The sequence below is a fragment of the Macaca mulatta genome, chromosome 6 (genome assembly GCF_049350105.2).
Source record: "Macaca mulatta isolate MMU2019108-1 chromosome 6, T2T-MMU8v2.0, whole genome shotgun sequence".
In the NCBI taxonomy this organism is placed as follows: Eukaryota; Metazoa; Chordata; class Mammalia; order Primates; family Cercopithecidae; genus Macaca; species Macaca mulatta.
Window position 1 is genome coordinate 133,613,662 of NC_133411.1, and position 22,293 is coordinate 133,635,954.

Sequence of the window (22,293 nt, forward strand, 5' to 3'; positions counted from 1 at the left end):
TTTACCACTCCTTTGCTACCTGATTCTGCCATGAAGAACACTGTAATATCTTAATATTCCTTGGCTACCTGAATTTCAGGTATCTTCAAGAGATTACGTACTCCAACCTCCACCCCTTCTCTGTACACCTGAGGAAAGTGAGGCCAGAGCCAAGAAAACACAGCTAGAGGGTGCGAAAAGGGAGGTTACAGCCCCGTTCTCTTGACACCTGATCCAGTGCTTTTTTCCAGGGTTCTTCTTTTCCCTTGTACCTTATCAAGCTTACCCATTAAGTCCTAAGGTATTTCCGAACTACATCATACTTAGCTTATACATAATGCATTAGTTTTCACAGTGAATTGGAGATATTGTCACCAAAAGGAGAGGATGCAACAAAAGTACTCTGAAAGAACTTCGTTAGGTCATTATATATACATATATTTTTGTAACAAATGGGTGTGGTGCGAAGTGAGAGTTCCCAAAAGAAGTTCACTAGTTACTTAGTTTTCCTTTTCCTTTTAACTGGACTCCTTTTTCCCTTGTTTTAAAACAAGTACACTATAGTAACCTCAAAGTTAGAGCAACCACGCCATTTTGTTTTAATTCCGTTTTTCTCATGGTTTAGCTACAGGTCTTTTCTCAAACACAGTTTGTCCAATAGTAGTCATAACTGAAATACCAAGAACTCTTGATGATTCTGCAACAATACATTTTTAAAATCTGCTAAGTGGATAGATGTTAGACTACTGCAGCCAAAAGGATAAAGAATTTTTAAACAAAATATTGCAGATGCTTCTTGATTTATACAATTATGTCCTTTCAGAGGGTCTTAATGAACACAATATTTTGTATGAAATATAAATGCACTTTTTGCTTAGTTGTCATGAGGCATTACAAAGGCAAATAACTTCTCACATGCTTTTGCAGTCATGTACTGTCAACTCCAGATACTCTTCACTATTCATGTATCCAAAAAAGAAGTTCATATGTAATAGAAGTAAGGTTTTGGCTGCCTTCAAGTGATTTTAATGTTTTCATTTTGGGCTCTAATCAATCTTATTATGCCTACCAACTGGCCTGGCACTCTTGCTACACTTTTGTCGCTTTTCATTAATGATCAGAATGAAATAAACAGGGGAATGACACAAAATACTGAACCATAGCAAGTTGTACTGCCAGAATTCACAGAGCGAAAGAACAACACAAAATTAGGCTCCCTGACAATCCCCTAATATTCCTCTGTAAACACCAGACTATTCTTTCTACTTTCCAAAATACACAAACAATTTACCCCAAGGAATGCATGAAGTTACAGTTGCATACCCGCTGGTAGAGTATCTGCATCTCCTTTGGGTAAAGGGTAGTGTAAAACCTGACTCTCCTGATCAGGCATAGTCAGGGTAGAGTCAAATCTAGAGTAAAAATAATAACAAATAATAATAATTTAAAAAATAATAAAACAACAGCAACTTATCAACAGATCCCAGGGGATGTGACTTAGCTGCCAGCCTGATTCTCCAGAGGAAGAACTCAGCACGTGGCCAGCCCACCTGATCCTGAAACCTTGAGGTGGGTATATGTGGTTAGAACAACTATATCCCTCCCAAGCCATCACTAGAGCCACAGAACTCTGTGCTTTTAATTCTCCTTTGGACTCTGCCTTGATTTCTATGCAATTCATAGATTCCTCCATACTTCATTTTCCTCGCTTTGAGAAAATAAAGATGGTGATTCTAAATCACAGCCTCAAATACTTAACAGTCACACTCAACATATGATGTGCTTTGTTGAAATTCCATACTTGGAAATGTGCTACTTGCAAGAAACTGCAAGCTTAGGAGGACTGGTATGGCTGATGATATTTATTTTAAGAAGACTTTTAATTCAAATGCCAAATATAAAGTGAGATTTCCTAGAGGGTGTATACTTTAGGGATTCTCTAGCAACTGACTGGGAAATTTAAGGTAATACTCCCCTTCTGAATCATTGAAGATTAATGTGTAACCAATATAATGTTAAGTAGCTCACTCTATTCTGCTTCTTTGAAAACTGACCCTCCATTTCCTTAATTCCATTAGATTCTCTGTCCCTGTGAATGTGATAATGCCCTTCGGTCACCCTATCAGGCAGGAGTCTATGGAAGAGACGAGTTCACCATGGCGCTACTGCTTTGCAATGAAGATTGTCCTGGTTCCTGGTCTATGGCCTCCTAATGTGTCTGCCCTTGAGTATTCAAAGACTTTTTGAACTGAAAGTGACTCTCACACACTTGCTTACTGCAGCCAGCTTCAAGAGTGAGCCAAGCCAATGGCCCAGTCCCAGTTGTGGTTCTTCTGTGCTTCTGGTACCCACCCGCACATGTGTGTCTGGACAATAAATAATTTTATATGTGTACTTATGTGCATTGTCTGGAACTGGCTGGCTTTTCATATTCCAAAAAGTGACTAGGTCTTCTTATGAAGCTGAGGAAAGCAGTGGAAAGCAGCTTTTGCAGGTTCTCTTTAAACAAGTTGGCCTCTGCTGCTGCTCAAGTGAAATAAGACACATTAAATGTTCTCAGTCAGCTCTGTCAACTTGAGTTACTTCAAAAGTTGTCTGTCAATGTGGATATGAGGAAGACATCTACAAGACAATAAACAAACTGTGCAAATGTACAGGTAAGTCCTCGAAGAGCTGGCAGGATCAAAACTGTCCACTGGGCCAGGAGAATACAAGGCATTGACTCTCTGAGGCACAGGAAGTGGTGGGCCATTTTTTTTCCTTGTTATGAAATATATAGTTGGAAACTACAGTTGAGGTGTTTTTGTAAAAATATTTGGTGAATATCAAATTTTAAAAACATTTCACTCAATAAGCCGAATTAAGTTTCCATATTTCAGTCAAAACCTCAAACGGACAAGCAAATGTTTATTTATTTCTCTCATAGCATATTTTTTAAATAGTTGGTTATATTCATACACACATAAACAGACTCAAAACTACGAAAAGACTAATCATATTAGATAAAACTAGAAATTCAGAAAGAAGGCACTTCCCACTGTCATTTTCTTTGGATGGTCTGTACCTTACTTTTTCCATAAGAATAATGGGCCTGATTATGGGAATCGTCTCCGTAAATGAGAAAATGCTAACTAGATGGTGTTGATAGAGCAACAGAAGGTTCTCCAGGCAAAAGTGTTTAATTGTTCAGACACACCAAATGTGCCTTGTGTCACATAAAGGAAACAGCCACATTTCTAACATCCAAGGTTGGAAATACTGTGAAGGGGTCTCAGATATATACATTGAGTCTGAAGACTTAATTATGAAATGAATATATATGGGTATAATGTGTATGTATATAATAAATGCTCAATTTACTATTCAATTCCAAGAAATTATCAGATGAGCTGTAAGCATCCTGCCTGCCTCACAGCACTTTTTTACCTTCCTGGGTCTCCTGACTGGGTTATGTCAGACTTTGCTAGATACCCTGCAATTGTGCCCACGAGCCGAATTCCCCCTACTTTTTTTGTTGAGGACAGCTTTTGAAAATCTGTGATATGTCTTCTCTCATATTACAGCTTATTTTTCTTTTGCCAGGAAAATACCAGCCAAAATTATTTGAGATCAGAAAGGCCCCAGAAGGGCATATAGGAATGCTTTTGTAGATACTACTTTTGAAAACTATCTTGATGGTTCTTCCTCCTGCTGTAGTTATACACAGAAGAAGCCAAGGGAAAAAGAGACTACGAGAGGAAATAAAAGTAGCAGGGGGCAGGACAGCACTCGGGCATGCCAGGGAAAACTGCACACTGCATGCATCAAGTGACAAATTATATATTATAAACAAATCATGAGACGCAGAAGGTTTCCTAGAAAACCCTGTCCTTCATCCTTCTTTATTCTGAAAAAGCAGAATCCAGAAGAAAAATGTTTGCAGAGACAGCAACACAAGTAAATCAGATTCCTTCCAGTTCAGAATGGATGCTTGACAGACTAATTTTCTCCCTTGAGTGTTTGAATTCTTCATATTTAAAAGTCTCTTTTAACTTCCTTCACTTGGGAGAGAAAGAGCTGTAAAAGTCATCCTAGACACAAGCCAAAGTTAAATCCAAACCTTTCTGACATCCAGAGCAAAGCCCTCCATTGATGCAGAGCCCAGTCGTGTGGTCTCTTGGGAGCATCGTTTGTACTCTTGCAGATTCCTCTTGCTGAACAATTTTGGGTTTTACTATAAGCAGAAAGTCTCATTCCCTTTCTATGTAGGGTAGGACCCTGGGTATGAATGTTGAGAGCTATACATTTGACTTACAACTTCATCCCTTTGTCATCAAAATGTCAGCAAGTCCAAAGTTGGAAAGGATAACTGAGATGGGCACTCTCATCCAGGAAATATAAACTGGTACAGCTCTTAGGGGAAGTAGTTAGGCAATATGTGTTTCTACTACATTAGAAATGTTTGTGTACTTCAACTCAGCAATTCAGCTTCCTGAAAACTGATCCCAGCATAAAACTTTCAAATTCACAAAACAAAACAAAAAAACTTCATACACAAAGACATACTATGTAATGCTATTTATATTTATCTAAGAAGTTGAAAGCAATGTAAATATCCATTCTTAATGGAATTTAAATTAAATTAAGCTTTGGTGTGTCTATACCATGGCATATTTGATATTTTAAAAAATGCTTCCTAGAAAGTGTTTTCCTAACACCAGAAATGCTTGTGTTTTAACGTTAAGATTAAAAGAAGGCAACATTTAAAAGTGTATCTACCTAGAACTACTAAGAAATTATAGCAAGGATGCAGCATGTAAGGTTAATATACAAAAGTCAATCAATTTTCCATACACCAATAATGAGTAAGTAGAATTTGAAATTAAAAACACAATAATATTTATATTAGCAATGAAAAAGATGAAATACTTAGGTAGTATAAATGCAAAAGGAATATGTGTAAGATCTATATGAGAAAAACTAAAGACCAGGCGTACTGGGTCATGCCCATAATCCTGTGCTTTGCGAGGCCAAGGTGGGAGGATCACTTACGCCCAAGAGTTAAAGGTTACAGTGATATGCTTGTGATATGCTTGATATGATTGTACTACTGCACTCCAGCTTGGGCAACTGAGCAAGGCTCTGTCTCTAAAAAAAAAAAATTTTTTTTAATTAGCCAGGTGTAGCGGTGCACACCTGTAGACCCAGCTACTCAGGAGGCTGAGCCAGGAGTATAGCTTCAGTCAAAAAGTTCAAGGCTACAATGTGCTATGACCACATCACTGCAATCCAGTGTGGGTGACAGAGTAAGACCCTGTCCCCCCCGCCCCCCCGCCCCCAAAAAAAGAGAGAGAGGAAACTATTCTCCAAAACATTCAAAGACCTTTTCAAATTCAATAATAAGAAAACAACTCTAAGAAAAATGGGCCAAAAACCTTAACAGTCAGCTCATCAAAATAGATATACAGATGGCTGATAAGTACCTGCAAAGAGGCTCCACATCATAAACTGTCAAGAAAATTCACATTAAAACAATGAGATACCACTACACACCCATTAGAATGGTCAAAATTCACAACACTGACAACACCAAATGAACTCTCATTCATTTCTGGTGAGAATGCCAAACAGTAATACCACTTTTCCAGAAAACAGTCTGGCAGGTTCTTACAAAACTAAACATACTCTTACCAGATGATCCTGCAATTGCACTCCCTGGTATTTACCCAAAGCAGTTAAAAACTTTATGTCCACACAAAAACCTACAAATGGATGTTTACAGCAGCTTTATTAATAATTGCCAACCTTGGAAGTTACCAAGATGTCCTTCAGGAGTGAATGGACAAATAAACCATGATACATCCAGACTCCATGAAATAATATTCAGCACTCACAAGCTAAGAGTCATCGAGCCACGAAAAGACATGGAAGAAACTTAAATGCATATTGCTAAGTAAAAGAAGCCAATCTGAAAAAGGCTACAGACAGTATGATTCCAACAATATGACATCTTTAGAAACAGCAAAACAATGGAGACAATTAAAAGATCAGTAGTTGCCCAGGATGGGGGAAGGAGAGATGAATAAGTAGAGCACAGAAGATTTTTAGGGCAGTGCAAATACTCTGCATGAAACTACATGGTGAATACAGCTTATTATCTATTTGTCTAAACTCACTGATTACATCACACCATGGGCAAACCCTAACATAAACTATGAGCTTTGGGTGATGGCGTGTCAATTAGATTCATCAGTTGTAACACATGTACCACTCTGGTGGAGAATGTTGATAATGGAGAGGCTATGCATGTGTAGGGGCAAGGGATATATGGGAAATTTTTGTACCTTCTTCTCGATTTTTTTGTGAACCTAAAACTGCTCTTACAAAACAGCCTTTTAAAAAAGTGTATCCAGGTCGGACACAGTGGTTCCTGCCTGTAATCCCAGCACTTTGGGAGGCCAAGGCAGGAAGATCGCTTGAACCCAGGAGTTCAAGACCAGCCTGGGCAACATGGTGAGAGCCCACCTCTACAAAAACACAAACAAAGAAAACCTTATCCACTGAATGATCTCAACTAAAGACACTAAGACAAAGGCAACAAAAGCAAAAATAGCCAAGTGGGACTACATGTAACTAAAAAGATTCTGCACAGTAAAAGAAACAACAGAATGAAAAGGAAAAAGAATGGAAAAATATTTATAAACTCTGTTTCTGACAAAAGGTTAATATCCAAAAAAAAAAAACACACACACACACAAAATAACTCAATGAAAAAATGTGCAGAAATTTTTTACACAATTTTTCATTGGGTTATTTGTTATTTGCTATAATCCCAGGAACTCAAGAGGCCAAGATGGTAGGATCACTCGAGGCCAGGAGTTCAACACCAACCCGCGCAACATAGCAAGACCGTGTCTCAGCCAGGTATGGTGGCACACGTCTGTAGGCCCATCTCAGCTACTTGGGAGACTGAGGCAGAAGGATCACTTGAGCCCAGGAGTTTGAGGCTGCACTACTGGCTGGGTGACATAGCAAGACCCTGTCTCTTTTATTTAAAAAAAAAAAGAAAGAAAGAAAGAAGGTGAGGGCTGGGGGACACTTGAATAGACTTTTCTCCAGAGGAGACACACAAATGGCCAAGTATGTGTGAAGATGCTCACAGTGCTCAGCGTCACTACCCACAAAGGAAATGCAACCAAAACCATGAGACAGCACCTCGTACCTGTTAGGAGAGCCATTATTTAAAAAATCAAAAGATAACCATTCCACTTCTGGGTTGTTTATCCAAATTGAAGTCAGGATCTTGAAGAGATGTCTGTATTCCCATGTTCATCACAGCATTATTCACAATAGCCAACATATGGAAGCAACCTAAGTGTCCATCAGTGGGTGAATAAAGAAAATGAGGAATATACACACACTGGAATATTATTCAGCATGTCAAAAGGACATCCTGTCATATGTGACACCGTGCATGAGCCTTAAGGATATTACATCAAGTGAAGTGAGCCAGTCACATAATTATTACACATATATGATGTATCTAAAGTAGCTGGCCAGACAGAAGCAGAATGGAATGGCGGTTCCCAGCAACCGTGGGTGGGAAAAAGGGGAAATTGCTGCTCAACAGGTATAAAGTTTTAGTTGTTCAAGATAATTAAGTTCTAGAGATCTGCAGTACAACACTGTACCCAGAGTTAAGAATAAAAAAAAAAAAAAATCAAGAAAATGAACTAACATATTTATTAAGTCATCACTAAATTGTGAGATTATAGAGTTTTTTTCCCATCTACATTTTTACTCTTCTTCCCAAATCTCCTAAAATGGCATGTATTCCTTTTATAATTGAAAAATGAAAACTGTATTGAGGATATGTATGATTTGAGGGAAAAAGTATGTCAAATATTTTGTTCCTCCTTTCTTGTGCAGATTAATCTTACAATAACAAGGATGGAGGCTGAAACATAATAAAATGTAATGAGATTTTATAATGCATTTTTAAAAATCAGTGACAAAGTAGATTTCTCTATTTTCAATTGTCTAGACCAAACTTAATTTAAAAGTAACATATTCCTGACTAGAAAGCTACACTACTCAAACAGGTATCAAGACCATATCACTTTGTTCCACGAATTTATTCAACATTCAACAAATATGTATGGCGCACTTACTCTGTGCCAGGCGCTGGGGATCCAACAGTGAACAAAACAGATGGAATTTGTGCACTTAAGAAGCTTGCAGCATAGTGGGACTGAAAGTGATGGTTTGTATACATCAACCCAGCTGAAGCTGATTCAAATACTACTGCCAAAATCAGATGCTAGAATTATAAAGAAATTCCTATCATTCCATGTTTAAAAATAAACTCCAGTTACTACATCACATTTGACTCCCTTTCCAAAGAGCACTTTGTAAAATAGACAGGAACTTTTGTGAAGGGGTAGACAGAAATCCAGAACACCCAGGAATTGTATGAAGAACAAGGACTCTGAAAGTCCAACCACAGTGTGTTCAAATCCAGACTCTCCCCCACTTGCCACGTGTGCTGCCTGGCACAGATGAATCCCTTTTTAAGTCTCCTTTATTAAAATATAGATAATGACAGTGGGCTTATTTTGGCTTTTGTTCTGAGGATTAAAGGAAATCATGACCTGACAAGCATGCCTAGCACAATGCCTGGCACAAAGTAAGTACTCAACAAGCCAGTCCCTTCTATCATCCACACAACATACATGTTTGCACATAAAAACAACAAAGAATCAAGGACAAGGATGTACAAGTCAACAAAATGGGGGGATTGGAGTAAGTGGTAATGACTGTTGACGGATACAGGGCTTCCTTCAGGGTGATCAAAATGTTCTGAAATAAATTGTGGTGATGGTTGTACAACTCTGAATACACACACACAAAAAAAACACTGAATTATACTCCTGAAGTGGGTAGATTGTAAGTTATGTGAATTATATCTCAATAAAGCTGCTGTGAGAACTTATTTTTTAAATGTCAGTGGAATACTTTAATCAAATATCCACCTAGGATAACAAGCTATTCTTTGCAACCAACGAGGCCATCTCCATTTTGTAATTAGAAAATACCTCTTCAGCTCAAAGTCACTATAATATTAAGACACTCAAGATTTTCTTACTAATTCCTGACCAGGCGCGGTGGCTCACGCCTGTAATCTCAGCACTTTGGGAGGCTGAGGCGGGCAGATCATCTGAGGTCAGGAGTTCGAGACCAGCCTGGCCAACATGGTGAAACCCCGTCTCCACTAAAAAATACAAAAATTAGCCAGGCGTGGTGGCAGGCACCTTAATCCCAGCTACCTGGGACGCAGAGGCAGGAGAATCGTTTGAACCTGGGAGGCAGAGGTTGCAGTAAGCCGAGATAAAGCCACTGTACTCAACCCAAACCTGGGGGAAAAAAGCAAGACTTCTCTCTAAAAAAAAAAAGATTTTCTTACTAATTCCTTCTTTACAGGAAGAAGACCAAAAAGCAGAACAATACCACATATACATACAAATATTATAAGATAGCACTTACATCTTTTACCATAAGTCCTAAGAAAAAATTAGTTTTAAAGTTTTCCATTATATATTCACATATAAGAATAAACCTGGCTATAATATCAACCAACACAAAAAAAGAGGTAACAGTGTCTTTACATAGTGAGTTTTAAACCTATTGGTTCATTACTTAGCACCTAATGTCACCACGAAAATATATACACAAATGACACCAAAAAACAAATATTTGATCTAAAACATTAAACTGAATCCTACTCAACAACAGCTTACTTTTCACATTGACAAGAGTTAAAGTGACGGTCTATGTTGTTGCTTTCCCACAAAATACACAATCACTCATCATATCCAAATTTGGCTGCAATCCCTCATCAGGAAAAGCATAAGACAAGTAGGTCCACAAGTAAAGCAAATCCAGGAAAATGGCACAAAACCCAGGACAATTCCTTCCTTTCTCTCCATTCAGTACACCTTTATTGACTGTCTATTGTATGCCTATGTGAAGACCTGTCTTTCGTTTTTTTCTACCTTCTGTATTTTTCTATGAAGCTGCTAACATTTCATGAATCTTTCTTTTTTTTATTTTTTTTGAGACCGAGTCTCGCTTTGTCACCCAGGCTGGCGTGCAGTGGCGCCATCTCAGCTCACTGCAAGCTCCGCCTCCCGGGTTCAAGTCATTCTCCTGCCTCAGCCTCCTAAGTAGCTGGGACTACAGGCGCCATCCACCATGCCCGGCTATTTTTTTTTTTTTTTTTGTATTTTTAGCAGAGACGGGGTTTCACCGTGTTAGTCAGGATGGTCTCGATCTCCTGACCTCATGACCCGCCCGCCTTGGCCTCCCAAAGTGCTGGGATTACAGGCATGAGCCACCGTGTCAGGCCCTCATTAATCTTAAAATGAAAATACCCTGATGAGTTTTGTTGTTTATTATGTATCCTTAATTCGATTTTATTTTTACTAAAAAAATTTTTTTTCATCAATGTACTCAGAATAATCAGAGGTAACTAAGATGGTAAATATACAGATTTGATTCACTATTTGGGTTGCCTTTTCCATATGAAAGTGGGTAGCACTTGTGAACTTCAGAAGTGCACTGCTACCCTGAGCTGCTGTGCTGACAATGGTGATGAACCTCAAGGAATCATCCACACTTTTTGTTTTTTTTTAATTATACTTTAAGTTCTAGGGAACATGTGCACAACGTGCAGGTTTGTTACATATGTATACATGTGCCATGTTGGTTTGCTGCACCCATCAACTCGTCATTTACATTAGGTATTTCTCCTAATGCTATCCCTCCCCCTCCCTCTCCCCCACAACAGGCCCCGGTGTGTGATGTTCCCCTTCCTGCATCCAAGTGTTCTCATTGTTCAATTCCCACCTATGAGTGAGAACATGCGGTGTTTGGTTTTCTGTCCTTGCAACAGTTTGCTCTGAATGATGGGAACCACCCACACTTTCACTAACAACTTCCATGGCAAGATGGCCCAGGAAGCCAAGGGGAAAGTTCACAGCCAATACAGAGTGGCACTAACTAGTAGTTCTTCCAGCCTCTCAAAACTTCTGTAGAGTTCACGTTGAGGCTCACCACTTGGCCCTTTTTCTCATTAGCATGGTAATTAAACAACCATGCTCACCTGCCCAACTCACATACTGGGGGCTGATTTATCTCCATTTAGCACAGGAGTCATAAGAAGCATGCGCACTAGACATCTCAAGTTCCCCATCATTGCACTGTTATAATCGCCACTGATTTGGATAGGGGTAACAAAATACAGACATCTTATTCCTCTTGGGAGTCAAAGTTGAATTGATAAAGTCACTATGAAATACCTCAATAAATAGTATTTCATTCTGTAAAGTACTATACCAACTCCATGCTGTTACTGAAAATACAAAGTAAGCCTGGATTAATGTTTAATCTTGCCTCAAATTTATCAGAATTTCAAAAGAAAAGTTCTATTTTCAGTTGTAAGATTGGTAAGCAAATACTGCAGAACAGGAATAACAATACCACAGATTCATTTTCCATTACATAGGATCATTTACCTTTTAAATTGATTAGCTTGAGGCTGAGTGAGATACCTCACTATAATTCCAGCACTTTGGGAGACCAAGGTGGGTGGACCGCTTGAGTCCAGGGGTTCGAGACTAGCATGGGCAACATGGCAAAACCTCGTGTCTACAAAAAATACAAAAAAAAAAAATGAGCTGGGTGTGGTGGTATGCACCTGTGGTCCCAGCTATTTGGGAGGCTGAGGTGGGAAGACTACCTGAGCCCAGGAGATCAAGGCAACAGTGAGCCATGATCACAACAACTGCACTCCAGCCTGAGCGATGAACTGAGACCCTGTCTCAAAAAAAAAAAAAAAAACAACCAAGAATTAGCTCGAACCTCCTCCTGCATTGCACACTTAAACACTATCATCTTTATGACTTTGGAGATACAGGAGCACCCAGCCCGAAGCAGAAGAATTTAAGAACATCTCTGGTGATTTAAAAGAGAATCATTTCGGTCGGGTGGGGTGGCTCAGGTCTGTAACCCCAGCACTTTGGGAGGTCGAGGTGGGCGGATCACCTGAGGTCAGGAGTTCGAGACCAGCCTGACCAACATGGAGAAACCCCGTCTCTACTAAAAATTAAAAAATTATCGAGGCGTGGTGGCGCGTGCCTGTAATCCCAGCTACTCAGGAGGCTGAGACGGGAGAATCACTTGAACCTGGCAGGTGGAGGTTGCAGTGGGCCAAGATCGTACCACTGCACTCTAACCTGGGCAACAAGAGCAAAACTCTGCCTCAAAAAAAAAAGAAAAAGAAAAAGAAAAGAAAGAATCATTTCTTTCTCCAATTAACTACCCTGAAAACACTGATTCCCAAAGTCAATTTCCTTCCTTGAAAAATGCATCAGGTGAAGAAGGTCCTCATACAAACAAGCATTCTTCCTCTCACACCAGGTGCTGAGTCTTCTCATTAAAACAACAGTCACTATGGTAAGTTGCCCTTTGTATTTCCATTGCCCCCACCCCCGAAAAATCTGATTCTCCGAGCACAATTCTATATTTGGTACATTAACAACTTTCCTTAATACTATGGGGTTCTGAATCATCTCAAAAATAATTCAGCAGAGGCCACACAGAAATAGAAGTATTGCATCTGGCTCACTTGAGAAATCAACAGTAGGGTCCACTCTTCCCATATCAATAACTTAGGAAGACTGGTACTACCAGTTGTTTGTTAAGCCTCTTAAATCCTCTGTGGAGTTCATGTTGAGGAACAAAGACAGACCTCTTCTTCATCAGCACAGTGATTAAACAACTCTGCTCACCTGCCATAGCATCCTGATGGACACTGTGAGGTAAGCAGGACAGGTGTCCCTATGTCCATTTTATATCTGGGAAAGTGAAGCAATAACACATGTGTCTTCCTTACAGGGAAAAGGTCAAGGAACTTGCAGAGGGCTAAGACATAAACTCTTTGCCACGAGAGTGGTTCTCAACCTTGTTTGCGCATTAGAATCACCTAGGGAGCTTTGACAAAACACCAATACCAAACCAGACCAAAACGCCAACCCAGACTAAAATGCCTGCGGTGGTGCCTGGGCATCAGTGGGTTTTAAAAGCTCCCAAGGTGATTCAAAGGCACAGCACTGAGAACCGTCTTTGGCAAGTACCAGTTTTCTTTCTCTCACTTTCTTTTCTTCTTGGCTTTACTTAACCAGTAAGAAAGTGAAAGGGTCGTGAATGACAGAGTGGCAGAGCAGTAGTAAATAACAGTCATCACAATGGCGACAGATGCAGCTAAACCAAGTATGTATTCAGGTAAGGCAAAAAAAAAAAAAAAAAAGCCAATAGGAAACATGATTCAATAAAAATCAAAAGGAAACACATTCATAAAGGCTAAAAAGCCAAGTTCAGCACATATGTATTACACATATTGCTATATACACTATGTTTTTTTTCCGGTTTTTTTTTTTAAGAGCAAATTTTCAAACAAATGACTATACAGAGGCATGTGTGTCCCAAATGGCAGGAATAAATGCTAAGGAAATTCTTTCCAACATCTGTGAGTAATTTTGTACCATACATCATTGGTCCTATGCATTCACCTTAAAGAAAAAAGATCAGAGTAGAATTACCAAACATCCAAATGTAGTAATAGTTTTTCTCTCCTATTAGGCATGATCTGAAACCCATTAATTTTTTCCAGAGGGAACTTCACTAGTAACACTTTATTCGTGAGCACAACTTGGTTCTTAGACAACCAGTACTTCATGTACTGGCAGTAACACTAGGGGAAAGACTATGACTAAAAGAATCCTCCTCTAATGAGAAACTCTAAACACAAGAAACAATTAAGTATTGAATGAGGATCCTCCTAGTCCAGTTTTGCAATTCTCAACCATCCAAAGAAATCACAGTAATATTCAATATTCCCCAAAGAGTGCAGACATGAACTCTTAAAATTCTAGGATCTTAAAACACACGCATATATATGACCTTCACACACATATGATCGCACGTAACAAATTAGGTTTGTGGAAAACACTATCAGTTACACAGTACTCTCAAAGTGAAAATACCAGGGACAGGATTTTATTCAACTCCATCTACAGGACATTAGTCAAAGGCACCTGACAGTTTTATAAATGCTCAACTTGAAGCTCTTTGTTAGTGAAACCTCATACTACAAAACTATTGTAGCTTACTCTCCCCTCCCCTTCTCCTGGAATCCCTCTCTTTCAGCCCTGCCAAATAACTGGCTCCCAACGTGTTTGTTCTGTGTCTCTCTTTGTTTTTCCCAAAAGGAAAAAATTAATGGTCAAGTGGGTTTAATTTTTAAATTGGTACAAGAGCTTTAAACACGCTGTAGTGAGAAAAATGCAAATGGAACGCTCTTGCAAATGGCTGCACATTAAACATACATCTTATGACCCAGGCCTTTACTAAGACGAGTTCTTAAATTCTTTGGAGGTCAGAAGTTTAGTTTATTCAGCAAGAATAACTCTATTAACAGCTCCAGCTCCTTCTTGTCACCACAGTAAACATCCACACATTCCAAATCCTGGAAAATGTGAGGCAGTAAAGAGAAAGCTGGAGCTGCCAACAGCCTGAAAACCTTCTAAAGCTATCAGTTCATTGTACGAATGTACAAAGATATCCACAGAAATGGATGGATCGGAGCACATATAAAAGCAGCTACATTGGACTCAGGAGACCAGTTTTTCAGAGGACAGAGTGGAACTGGTGAGGCTTTATGTATATCACTATCAAATAATAATAATAATAGTAATAATATCTTACAGCTCTTTAAGCAGATGCCCAAAATTCCACATCAACTTATGTACTGCTATAGTTTTCAGACCCTGATTTTTTTCCTAAATAATCCTATCTTTGAGAAGAGGCTAAGGTTAAAAGTCAAAACTAAGCAGACTTCTAAGCAAAGTGAAAAATAACTCAAGCTTTACAGCTGTTCCAGAAAGTCTGTGGCTAATTTTACAACATCTACCACCCAGTGAGGTCACACTGCAGGAACTTAGTCCTACTCCACACTTGAATAAATAAAATCATGACAAGCAATAAACTGATGGGAGTGCTAAGTCATAGCTAAGAAATGGGAAGACAGCATTTCACCCTAATGAGTAAATTATCCAAGTACAAAAAAATCTGATGTTCAAGTTTAGGGAAATTAACCCTTACACTTTCCAAATATTTTGCTGTTCCTGAAAATGTGCGCACCTAAACAAATTCACTGTGACCTTATTAAGGTCTTGAATCCTTTTTTGTACTTTTCACACCGAAGTGTCAGTCTGAAAGCCTTATCCACCATTTCCCTTAGAGAAAATGAAAGGGAAGGCAAACTGCACAACCCAAGAGAATAACATGATAGAAGCTTGCTCCCCACATGGGACCCCTTGTACTGGAGGGTGACTGAACAGACAAGCAAGAAGAGACAAATTCTGACTCCTCCAACATCAGTTCCTCCCAATGTGGTTCCACGGTATTGTTTCAAATGGCTTCCCAGAATATCTGAAAAACTCAAATTAAAAGTACAAAAAGAAAGAAGAGACCCAAAACTCAAACATTTCTGAAGCCACAAAAGTAAATTTTAATCACTTCCCTCTGAGCAAACAAGAGCTGACCATAGTCATACTTTCAGACCTTTTCTCTGATTCTTTCTTGTATACTCTTTATTTATACTTACCGGTGCCATCTACAAATATTTTTTATTTAATTATGAAACATATCCTACAAGAGTATATTTAATGTAAAATGTAGAATTCAGAGTTCTCTAAGAACCTTTGTTTTTTACCTTGAAACAGCTTGAGCCATTTACTACCTTTTAAGAATTATACTCAACACTTGTCATCTGATTTTAATTTATTCTTATTTTCTTCTATCATTCCCCAGTTTGTCACTATCCTTAACTATTTTTTCTCAACTACTTCTTGCCCAGCACTTACCCTCAACATTCCCCATTCACTCAGTCACTTTTGAATACATTTCACCTTCTCCCTTTGAGTTTTGGCCCTCAAATTTTCCCCCTTGATTCAGAGGAATCGAATGAATAATTGTGACTCTCAGACCCTTCTTGTTACCCTCATCCTGCCCTTACTCCTCTGGCAAATGACCACGATATCAACAAACTGTCATCTCCTTTATCTTTGACCAATCTAACTGACAGGGGAAAAAAAGTTCCCCACCCCTTCATTTTTCTTTGTTCCCTGGTACACTCTGAAGCACCCTGCAGCATGCTTCTTCCTTATCCCTTCTACTCTACTCATTCCCCAATGGAGCACTGCAGCTCGTCTTGGTACTTAGTTTTCAATTATTGGTTGGCTTGTTTTGGTTGGCTTGTTAATGACACTGGCCATATGAAACACGTTGTACCTGGTGGTCATGTGCTATGAGACATGGCCAAGATTTGGATCCACTATCGGCATGGCATATGCTCTGATGTATATTCCAATAGCGATGATAGATTAATCCTGATCCATTTCCTTTGAACCTTGTTTGTCTTGTGGCCAATGGACTGCATTTGCCAAATGGATTGCCGAGTTAAGGAACAGAAAAGGTTTTATGTCTCTGGCCATAGAAGAGAAGTGACCGGCTTACTAGGGCTTAAGTCTTTGGCCCTGGCCTCATTACTTCCGAGCACCAGCTGGCCACAACCACATCATGACCATGATCCTCACTACGTACAAGAACCTTGGTTCAATTCAGAAAATAAATATAAGCCTCCATAACACAAAAACAACCATGTCAAGATAGACACATTGGTTGGCACCCTAAGAATTACATAAACTTGAGATCTATCTCCCTTCCCAATTTCCACAATACCTTTTAGGGGCAGAGTAAACCCTAACCCGCTTCTCACAGTCCTTCCATGTTAGCACTTAAAAGAGGAGAATCACTTTTCGAAACACCTGACTCATCCGCAATGTAAAAGCAGCCATGCACAAGAGGACAAACACAGTTCTTCCTTCCAACACAAATCCAGAGAGCGGAAAAAAAACACTTTTCATTCCTCTCTGAATACCGCAAAACCAATTCTCCTCACAGGTGGACATAAATACATCGTGGGGAAGAGGGCATGGGGAAATATATAAAAATAAATTGTATTTACCTTCTTCTGTTTCATGCCACACGATCCCTTCCAAATTCACACTGGTCCCAGGTTCACAGGGCCCAAGACACTCTGGCTCTGTCACTACTCCAACTTCACACGTATTGACACCCACAGAACGAGTCCGAACCAAAAGCTGTTCAACCGGTGCTGCAATATTGGATGAAGATGGGGAAAAGTAGGAGGGTAGAATCTGAGGCGTGAGACTGCTGGAAATCGGCGGTGGTGGCGCTGGCACTGTAAACAGGGGATCAACCTGAAAGACAGACAGGCTTACTGCAGTAGGGCTGCATTCCGTGCATTCCTTTTAATGCAATTTGCTTATACCACTTCTAGAATATATCACCATTCCAAATTCCATTTGCAATTATAATATGCTTTGAGTGTTTCAATGGTGCCAAAATATAAAGTAGAATAGAAATGAGCATTTTGTTTTTTCATGCCAAATAAGGTAAACATGAGAGCGCTAGCTCCCTGAATCATAAGCAGGCCTTCAGTGCTCTTCTAAATTCATCATTGGACAACCGTTAGCCTCAGCAGACGTGAATGAAACATGTTTTGCAAAATTAAGGCTACTTCTGACATGTAATGAAATCTCATTTTAAAAATTATAACATTTTCCAAAGGAGAAACTCCAATAAACACTAAAAATTTAAGTATAAGAGATGAACTAAAACTGTTTTCAAAGCACTTTATAAACCATAATGAATTAAATCACTACTAAAATATATTAGCTTTGCTGAATATATAAATATATGAACTTTACAATCTACACCGAAACATAAAAACTGGATATTGTTAGCATGTATTCAGAATCAACTCCTAATTAAGTGTTCTATTGCAAAGTTTAGCAGAATTCATATCCGGGGGAGATAAATGTGTGTGCCCCACATCAACAGAACTTGAGTTTCTCCAACGCACAAATTCTTCCGTGGTTAAACTGGTAAAGATCCTTAATGAGCTTGATTAAGGCTCAGCCACCATCTCTCTAAATAGAGGAAATGTAAATCACAGCCAACTACAAGATCTTGTGGTGCAATGACATCCCCTTTGCACCGCTATCCCCAGGAGAGCAGCAAAGGAGTTCTTCATCACAAAAAGTTTAAAAGTCTGGCCATAATGAAACCAAAGGCTATGCATGTACTAAACAGTACATTCATTTGGCCCATTGCTAGGACTGCTACAGATAGCTCTGACCCTGATTATTGGTTGTGAAAATGCCACACACAAAGCCCATTTGTACCAGGACTCCAGATTATCTATGTCTTTGTGTTGCACATAGAAACGGCCTACATTTAAGGGATGACACCTCACAAGTATTATCAGTTGGGCTAACAAATCCTGTATGTAAACAGGACAGATCGAAGATCATTCTGGTAAAAATGTTATCTTATTCTGCTGTTCATAGATTCCCAGTTATCCACTGTAAGTTATCTTTTGTAGCCACTTGGCTACAGGCGTGATAGTATATAGTCTTTGTTGGTTTTTGGTTTTTTTTTTTTTTTTTTAAAGAAACAAAACAAAAAGAGTGTATTTCAAGAGTCATATGAGGAAGTGTGCTCCTAGTTAAACAGCTGAAGCAGTCATCTGTGTGGGCTCCTTGTTCATATGACTGTAGGAACTATTTCTACAGTTTGCATTTCACTAAAATGATAAACTGACGTTCACTTGCCTGAGTGATCCAAGATGCAACAGAACAGCCTTTCACCCATCTGCATGTTAAAAAAACTTAATTTCCTGCTCTCAAAGCTGCCATAAAACTTCTTTTGCTCCATGCTTTTTATTGTTCTGCATTCTTGATCACAGAGCCCAGGAAAGAAAAGCATTTAACAGCCCCAAACCCCAGGTACTGTGATTTATGCTTTTGTGTAAATGTAGCTTAATGTGGATCAAAGTTCACACTGATAGTTCTTATTTTAAAACTGAGCTGACAAATGAACAAAGGGGTTCTGAGAGAGGAAATTTAAGGGGGAAAAAAACAATGCTACCTAGTAGTCTTTATTACAACTAAAAGACTGTCTGAGATTAGAATCACTTTCCAGAGTCAAAAATAGAGACCAAAGAAAATTGGGGTTTTTTTGGCAGGCTTTCCAGCTTCTTAATTTGTATAGTTAGTTGTAAATTGACTGCAATTCGATGTCACATGTATAAATCGAAAAGAAATAATAGAACATTATTCTGAAAATATTCTTCATATTACCTGATCAACAGCCTACATTAATATCAAGAGAACAAATGTAGCTTGAATAGGATGCATAAGAAAATGAAATAAAATTAGAGATGAAGAGTCTTACAGCATATCAATTCTCTGATTTGGAGGTGAGAACACAACAGGGCAATGAGAGTTATGGTGGCAAGATATACTAACACTAGGACTGGCACCAACTCTGATATTAACTAGCTTATGACCCTGGAGAGTCCTTCAACCTCTCTGAGGCCCATTTTCCTCAACTAGAAAACACATTCTTGGCCAGGTATAGTGGCTCACACCTGTAATCCCAACACTGTGGGATCTCCAAGCAGGAGTATCACTTGAGGCTGGGAGTTGGAGACCAGCCTGGGCAACACAGCAAGACCCCCTTCTCTACAAAAAAGAATTTAAAAATTAGACAGGCACGGCTGGGCACAGTGGCTCACGCCTGTAATCCCAACACTTTGGGAGGCTGAGGCGGGTGGATCACGAGGTGAGGAGATCGAGACCATCCTGGCTAAGACGGTGAAACCCCGTCTCTACTAAAAATACAAAAAATTAGCTGGGTGTGGTGGTGGGCACCTGTAGTCCCAGCTACTCGGGAGGCAGAGGCAGGAGAATGGCGTGAACCCGGGAGGCAGAGCTTTCTGTGAGCTGAGATCTTGCCACTGCACTCCAGCCTGGGCGACAGGGCAAGATTCCATCTCAAAAAAAAGAAAAAAAATTAGCCAGGCACTGTGGCATGAGAGTAGTCCCAGATACTCGAGAGGCTGAGGTGGGAGGATCAATTGAGCCCAAGAATTCAAGGCAGCAGTGAGCTATGATCATGCAATGGCACTACAGCCTGGGCAACAAAGCAAGTCCGTCTCTTAAAAACAACAGCAAATGCATTCTTCAGTCACCTAATATTGATGACAAATCCCATCACAACAGAGTTTCTAGACTAAAGCCTTATTTCAACATAACTCCACCTATAGATATATATTTGCATGCAGAAACACACACACACACACACACACACCCCTCTCTCTCTCTCTCTCTCTCTCTCTCATATTTATGTAATTTCCAAGTTCAAATTTCTATGGAACCGGGATGCCTTGAGGGGAGAAGCCAGAGTACTTTGGGCCTACTTGTAAATTAATTGTGTTTGTTTCCATTAACACAATCCAAATGCAACCATGAAAGTTCAATTGATATTTATAGCAAGAACGTTTGAGCCCAATTCAACATGTTTTAAAATGAGAAAGACAAGGTTCAGAGAGTTTGACTAAATATAAACTTAATCATAAATAGTACCCCAACGTGATAATAGTCTTTAGACTATTTAAGGCTTTTAAGGCTTAAACCCGATAGTTACTATTGTTTTGAGGTTCACATCTTTGACTTGCACAAGTGAACTTCTCTGTTCGTTTTTCCACTGTAGTATCGGCTTTTCATGGTGACTCAGAACTGCCACTCCCATAGGTACCAGACCAGCACTACCAGTGAGAGGAGAAGCAAATGAGAGGAGAATCGCACCTTCCCCCCATCCACTGTGAGATGTTGGGATTGGGGACGAGGTGGAGCACAAAGTCTACCCACGTGGTCTACCATAGGCCCCTCTTCCTTAGAGGTAGCTAACGAGAACAGGATTTGCAGGTGGGGATTACAGCCACTCCCAGAGGTGTTTTTATTTGGCAGGTATGTTACTTTTTAAAACATTCCAATTTTTTTACCAACACTTTAGTAAATTGGAGAAGAATTTAAATTTCTCCTCTTTCGTAAAATAATAATTGAATAATGTGCTCTCCTGGGCCCACATTCCTCATGGCATCAGCTGACAGGACTGAGCTTCACCGCAGCCTTGCCACGTGACTTGCCCAACCAGAGAATGCTGAAGTTTGTGCTTCTAGCCTCTCCCTGAAATAATCACAGAATGTCGCCTAGCCCGACCTACTCAACTCAGTTGAGAGAAAACTGTGGCCCGTATTTGTACAAGTGTAATAAGCTATCTCTAGTGGCAGCCCAGGTACACATAAAACGATGGCATCCCACAAGCAGAAAATTGACAGGAGTTCAACATACACTAGGAAACAGAAGAAGAGTGGAAGGGAAGTAATTCAAAGAGTGTGGCCAATTCTTTCTGCTAGGTAGTGCACTCAGCAGGAGCTGCTCCCCCCAAAAGGTTTCAGTTCTCTTGTGTATCTCAGTGTCAAAGGTGAAGTCACATGTATCATATGTAAAGCAGGATTTTAAAGCATTTTCAGTAGTTATTTTTGCCTTATACAAAAGATCAAGTCCACTGCACCCTGATTTCTCAGGTCACTGATCCATACACTGAACCATAATTTCTTCAGCCAATGAAGGTCGTTAAGGCAGAGGGTGGCCACAGTTGCCACAAGGACTCCCTGCAGTAAGGAGGCAGCATACCACGCCTGGAACCTCTGGTTCTGTTAGCAGACAGAATTGGGTTCAAATGCTGACCCTGTCAGTACCTGCTGTGTGGAACCCTGAGCAAGTTACCGGGCTTCTCTTCTCTAAGACTCAGTGTCTAGTTCTAAGAAATGGGAATAATAATAACAATTACCCCCACAAGAGTTGCAGTGAAGACTCAGTGAGATAATCCGTGCAAAGTGAATGCTCAGCATAGTGCTTAGCTCAGTAAACACTGGCTTAAAAGTCCCTGGTCTGATATTACAGTTCCCTAACCCTGCACACAACCTTCCAAAGCTCCTTTTTATATCCTACTATATTTAACATAAATCTATAATCCCCTCCAAATGCATGGTTAAGTGCGGTTAAAGTATGTTAAAAATATAAGAAAGGGGGCTTAACCTTGAGAAGCTCAGCCTGGGGAAATACTGCTTCTTTCATACACTGGCATCTGGCAGCAGTCGACTGGCTTAACCCACCCCCATTTTACAATTTTATGGCAATGATGGGATCACCATGAAGGTCCTGATGAGTCCCGTACTACTACAGAATCTCCTCCTCCTAATCTCTAGTTGCAGCTTTTTTT

The 22,293-nt window shown here is 39.7% G+C and overlaps 1 protein-coding gene across 5 annotated transcripts in view; it reads right to left on the bottom strand.

Moving 5' to 3' along the window:
• Nucleotides 1-22,293, bottom strand: part of ZNF608 (zinc finger protein 608) — a 112,891-nt gene that overhangs the window by 47,665 nt on the left and 42,933 nt on the right. For all 5 annotated transcript variants that reach the window (XM_078004481.1, XM_078004484.1, XM_015140666.3 and 2 more), the window contains one exon: nucleotides 17,105-17,360. In XM_078004481.1, coding sequence (XP_077860607.1) covers nucleotides 17,105-17,360 — 256 coding nt within the window. The remainder of the gene's footprint in view (nucleotides 1-17,104; nucleotides 17,361-22,293) is intronic.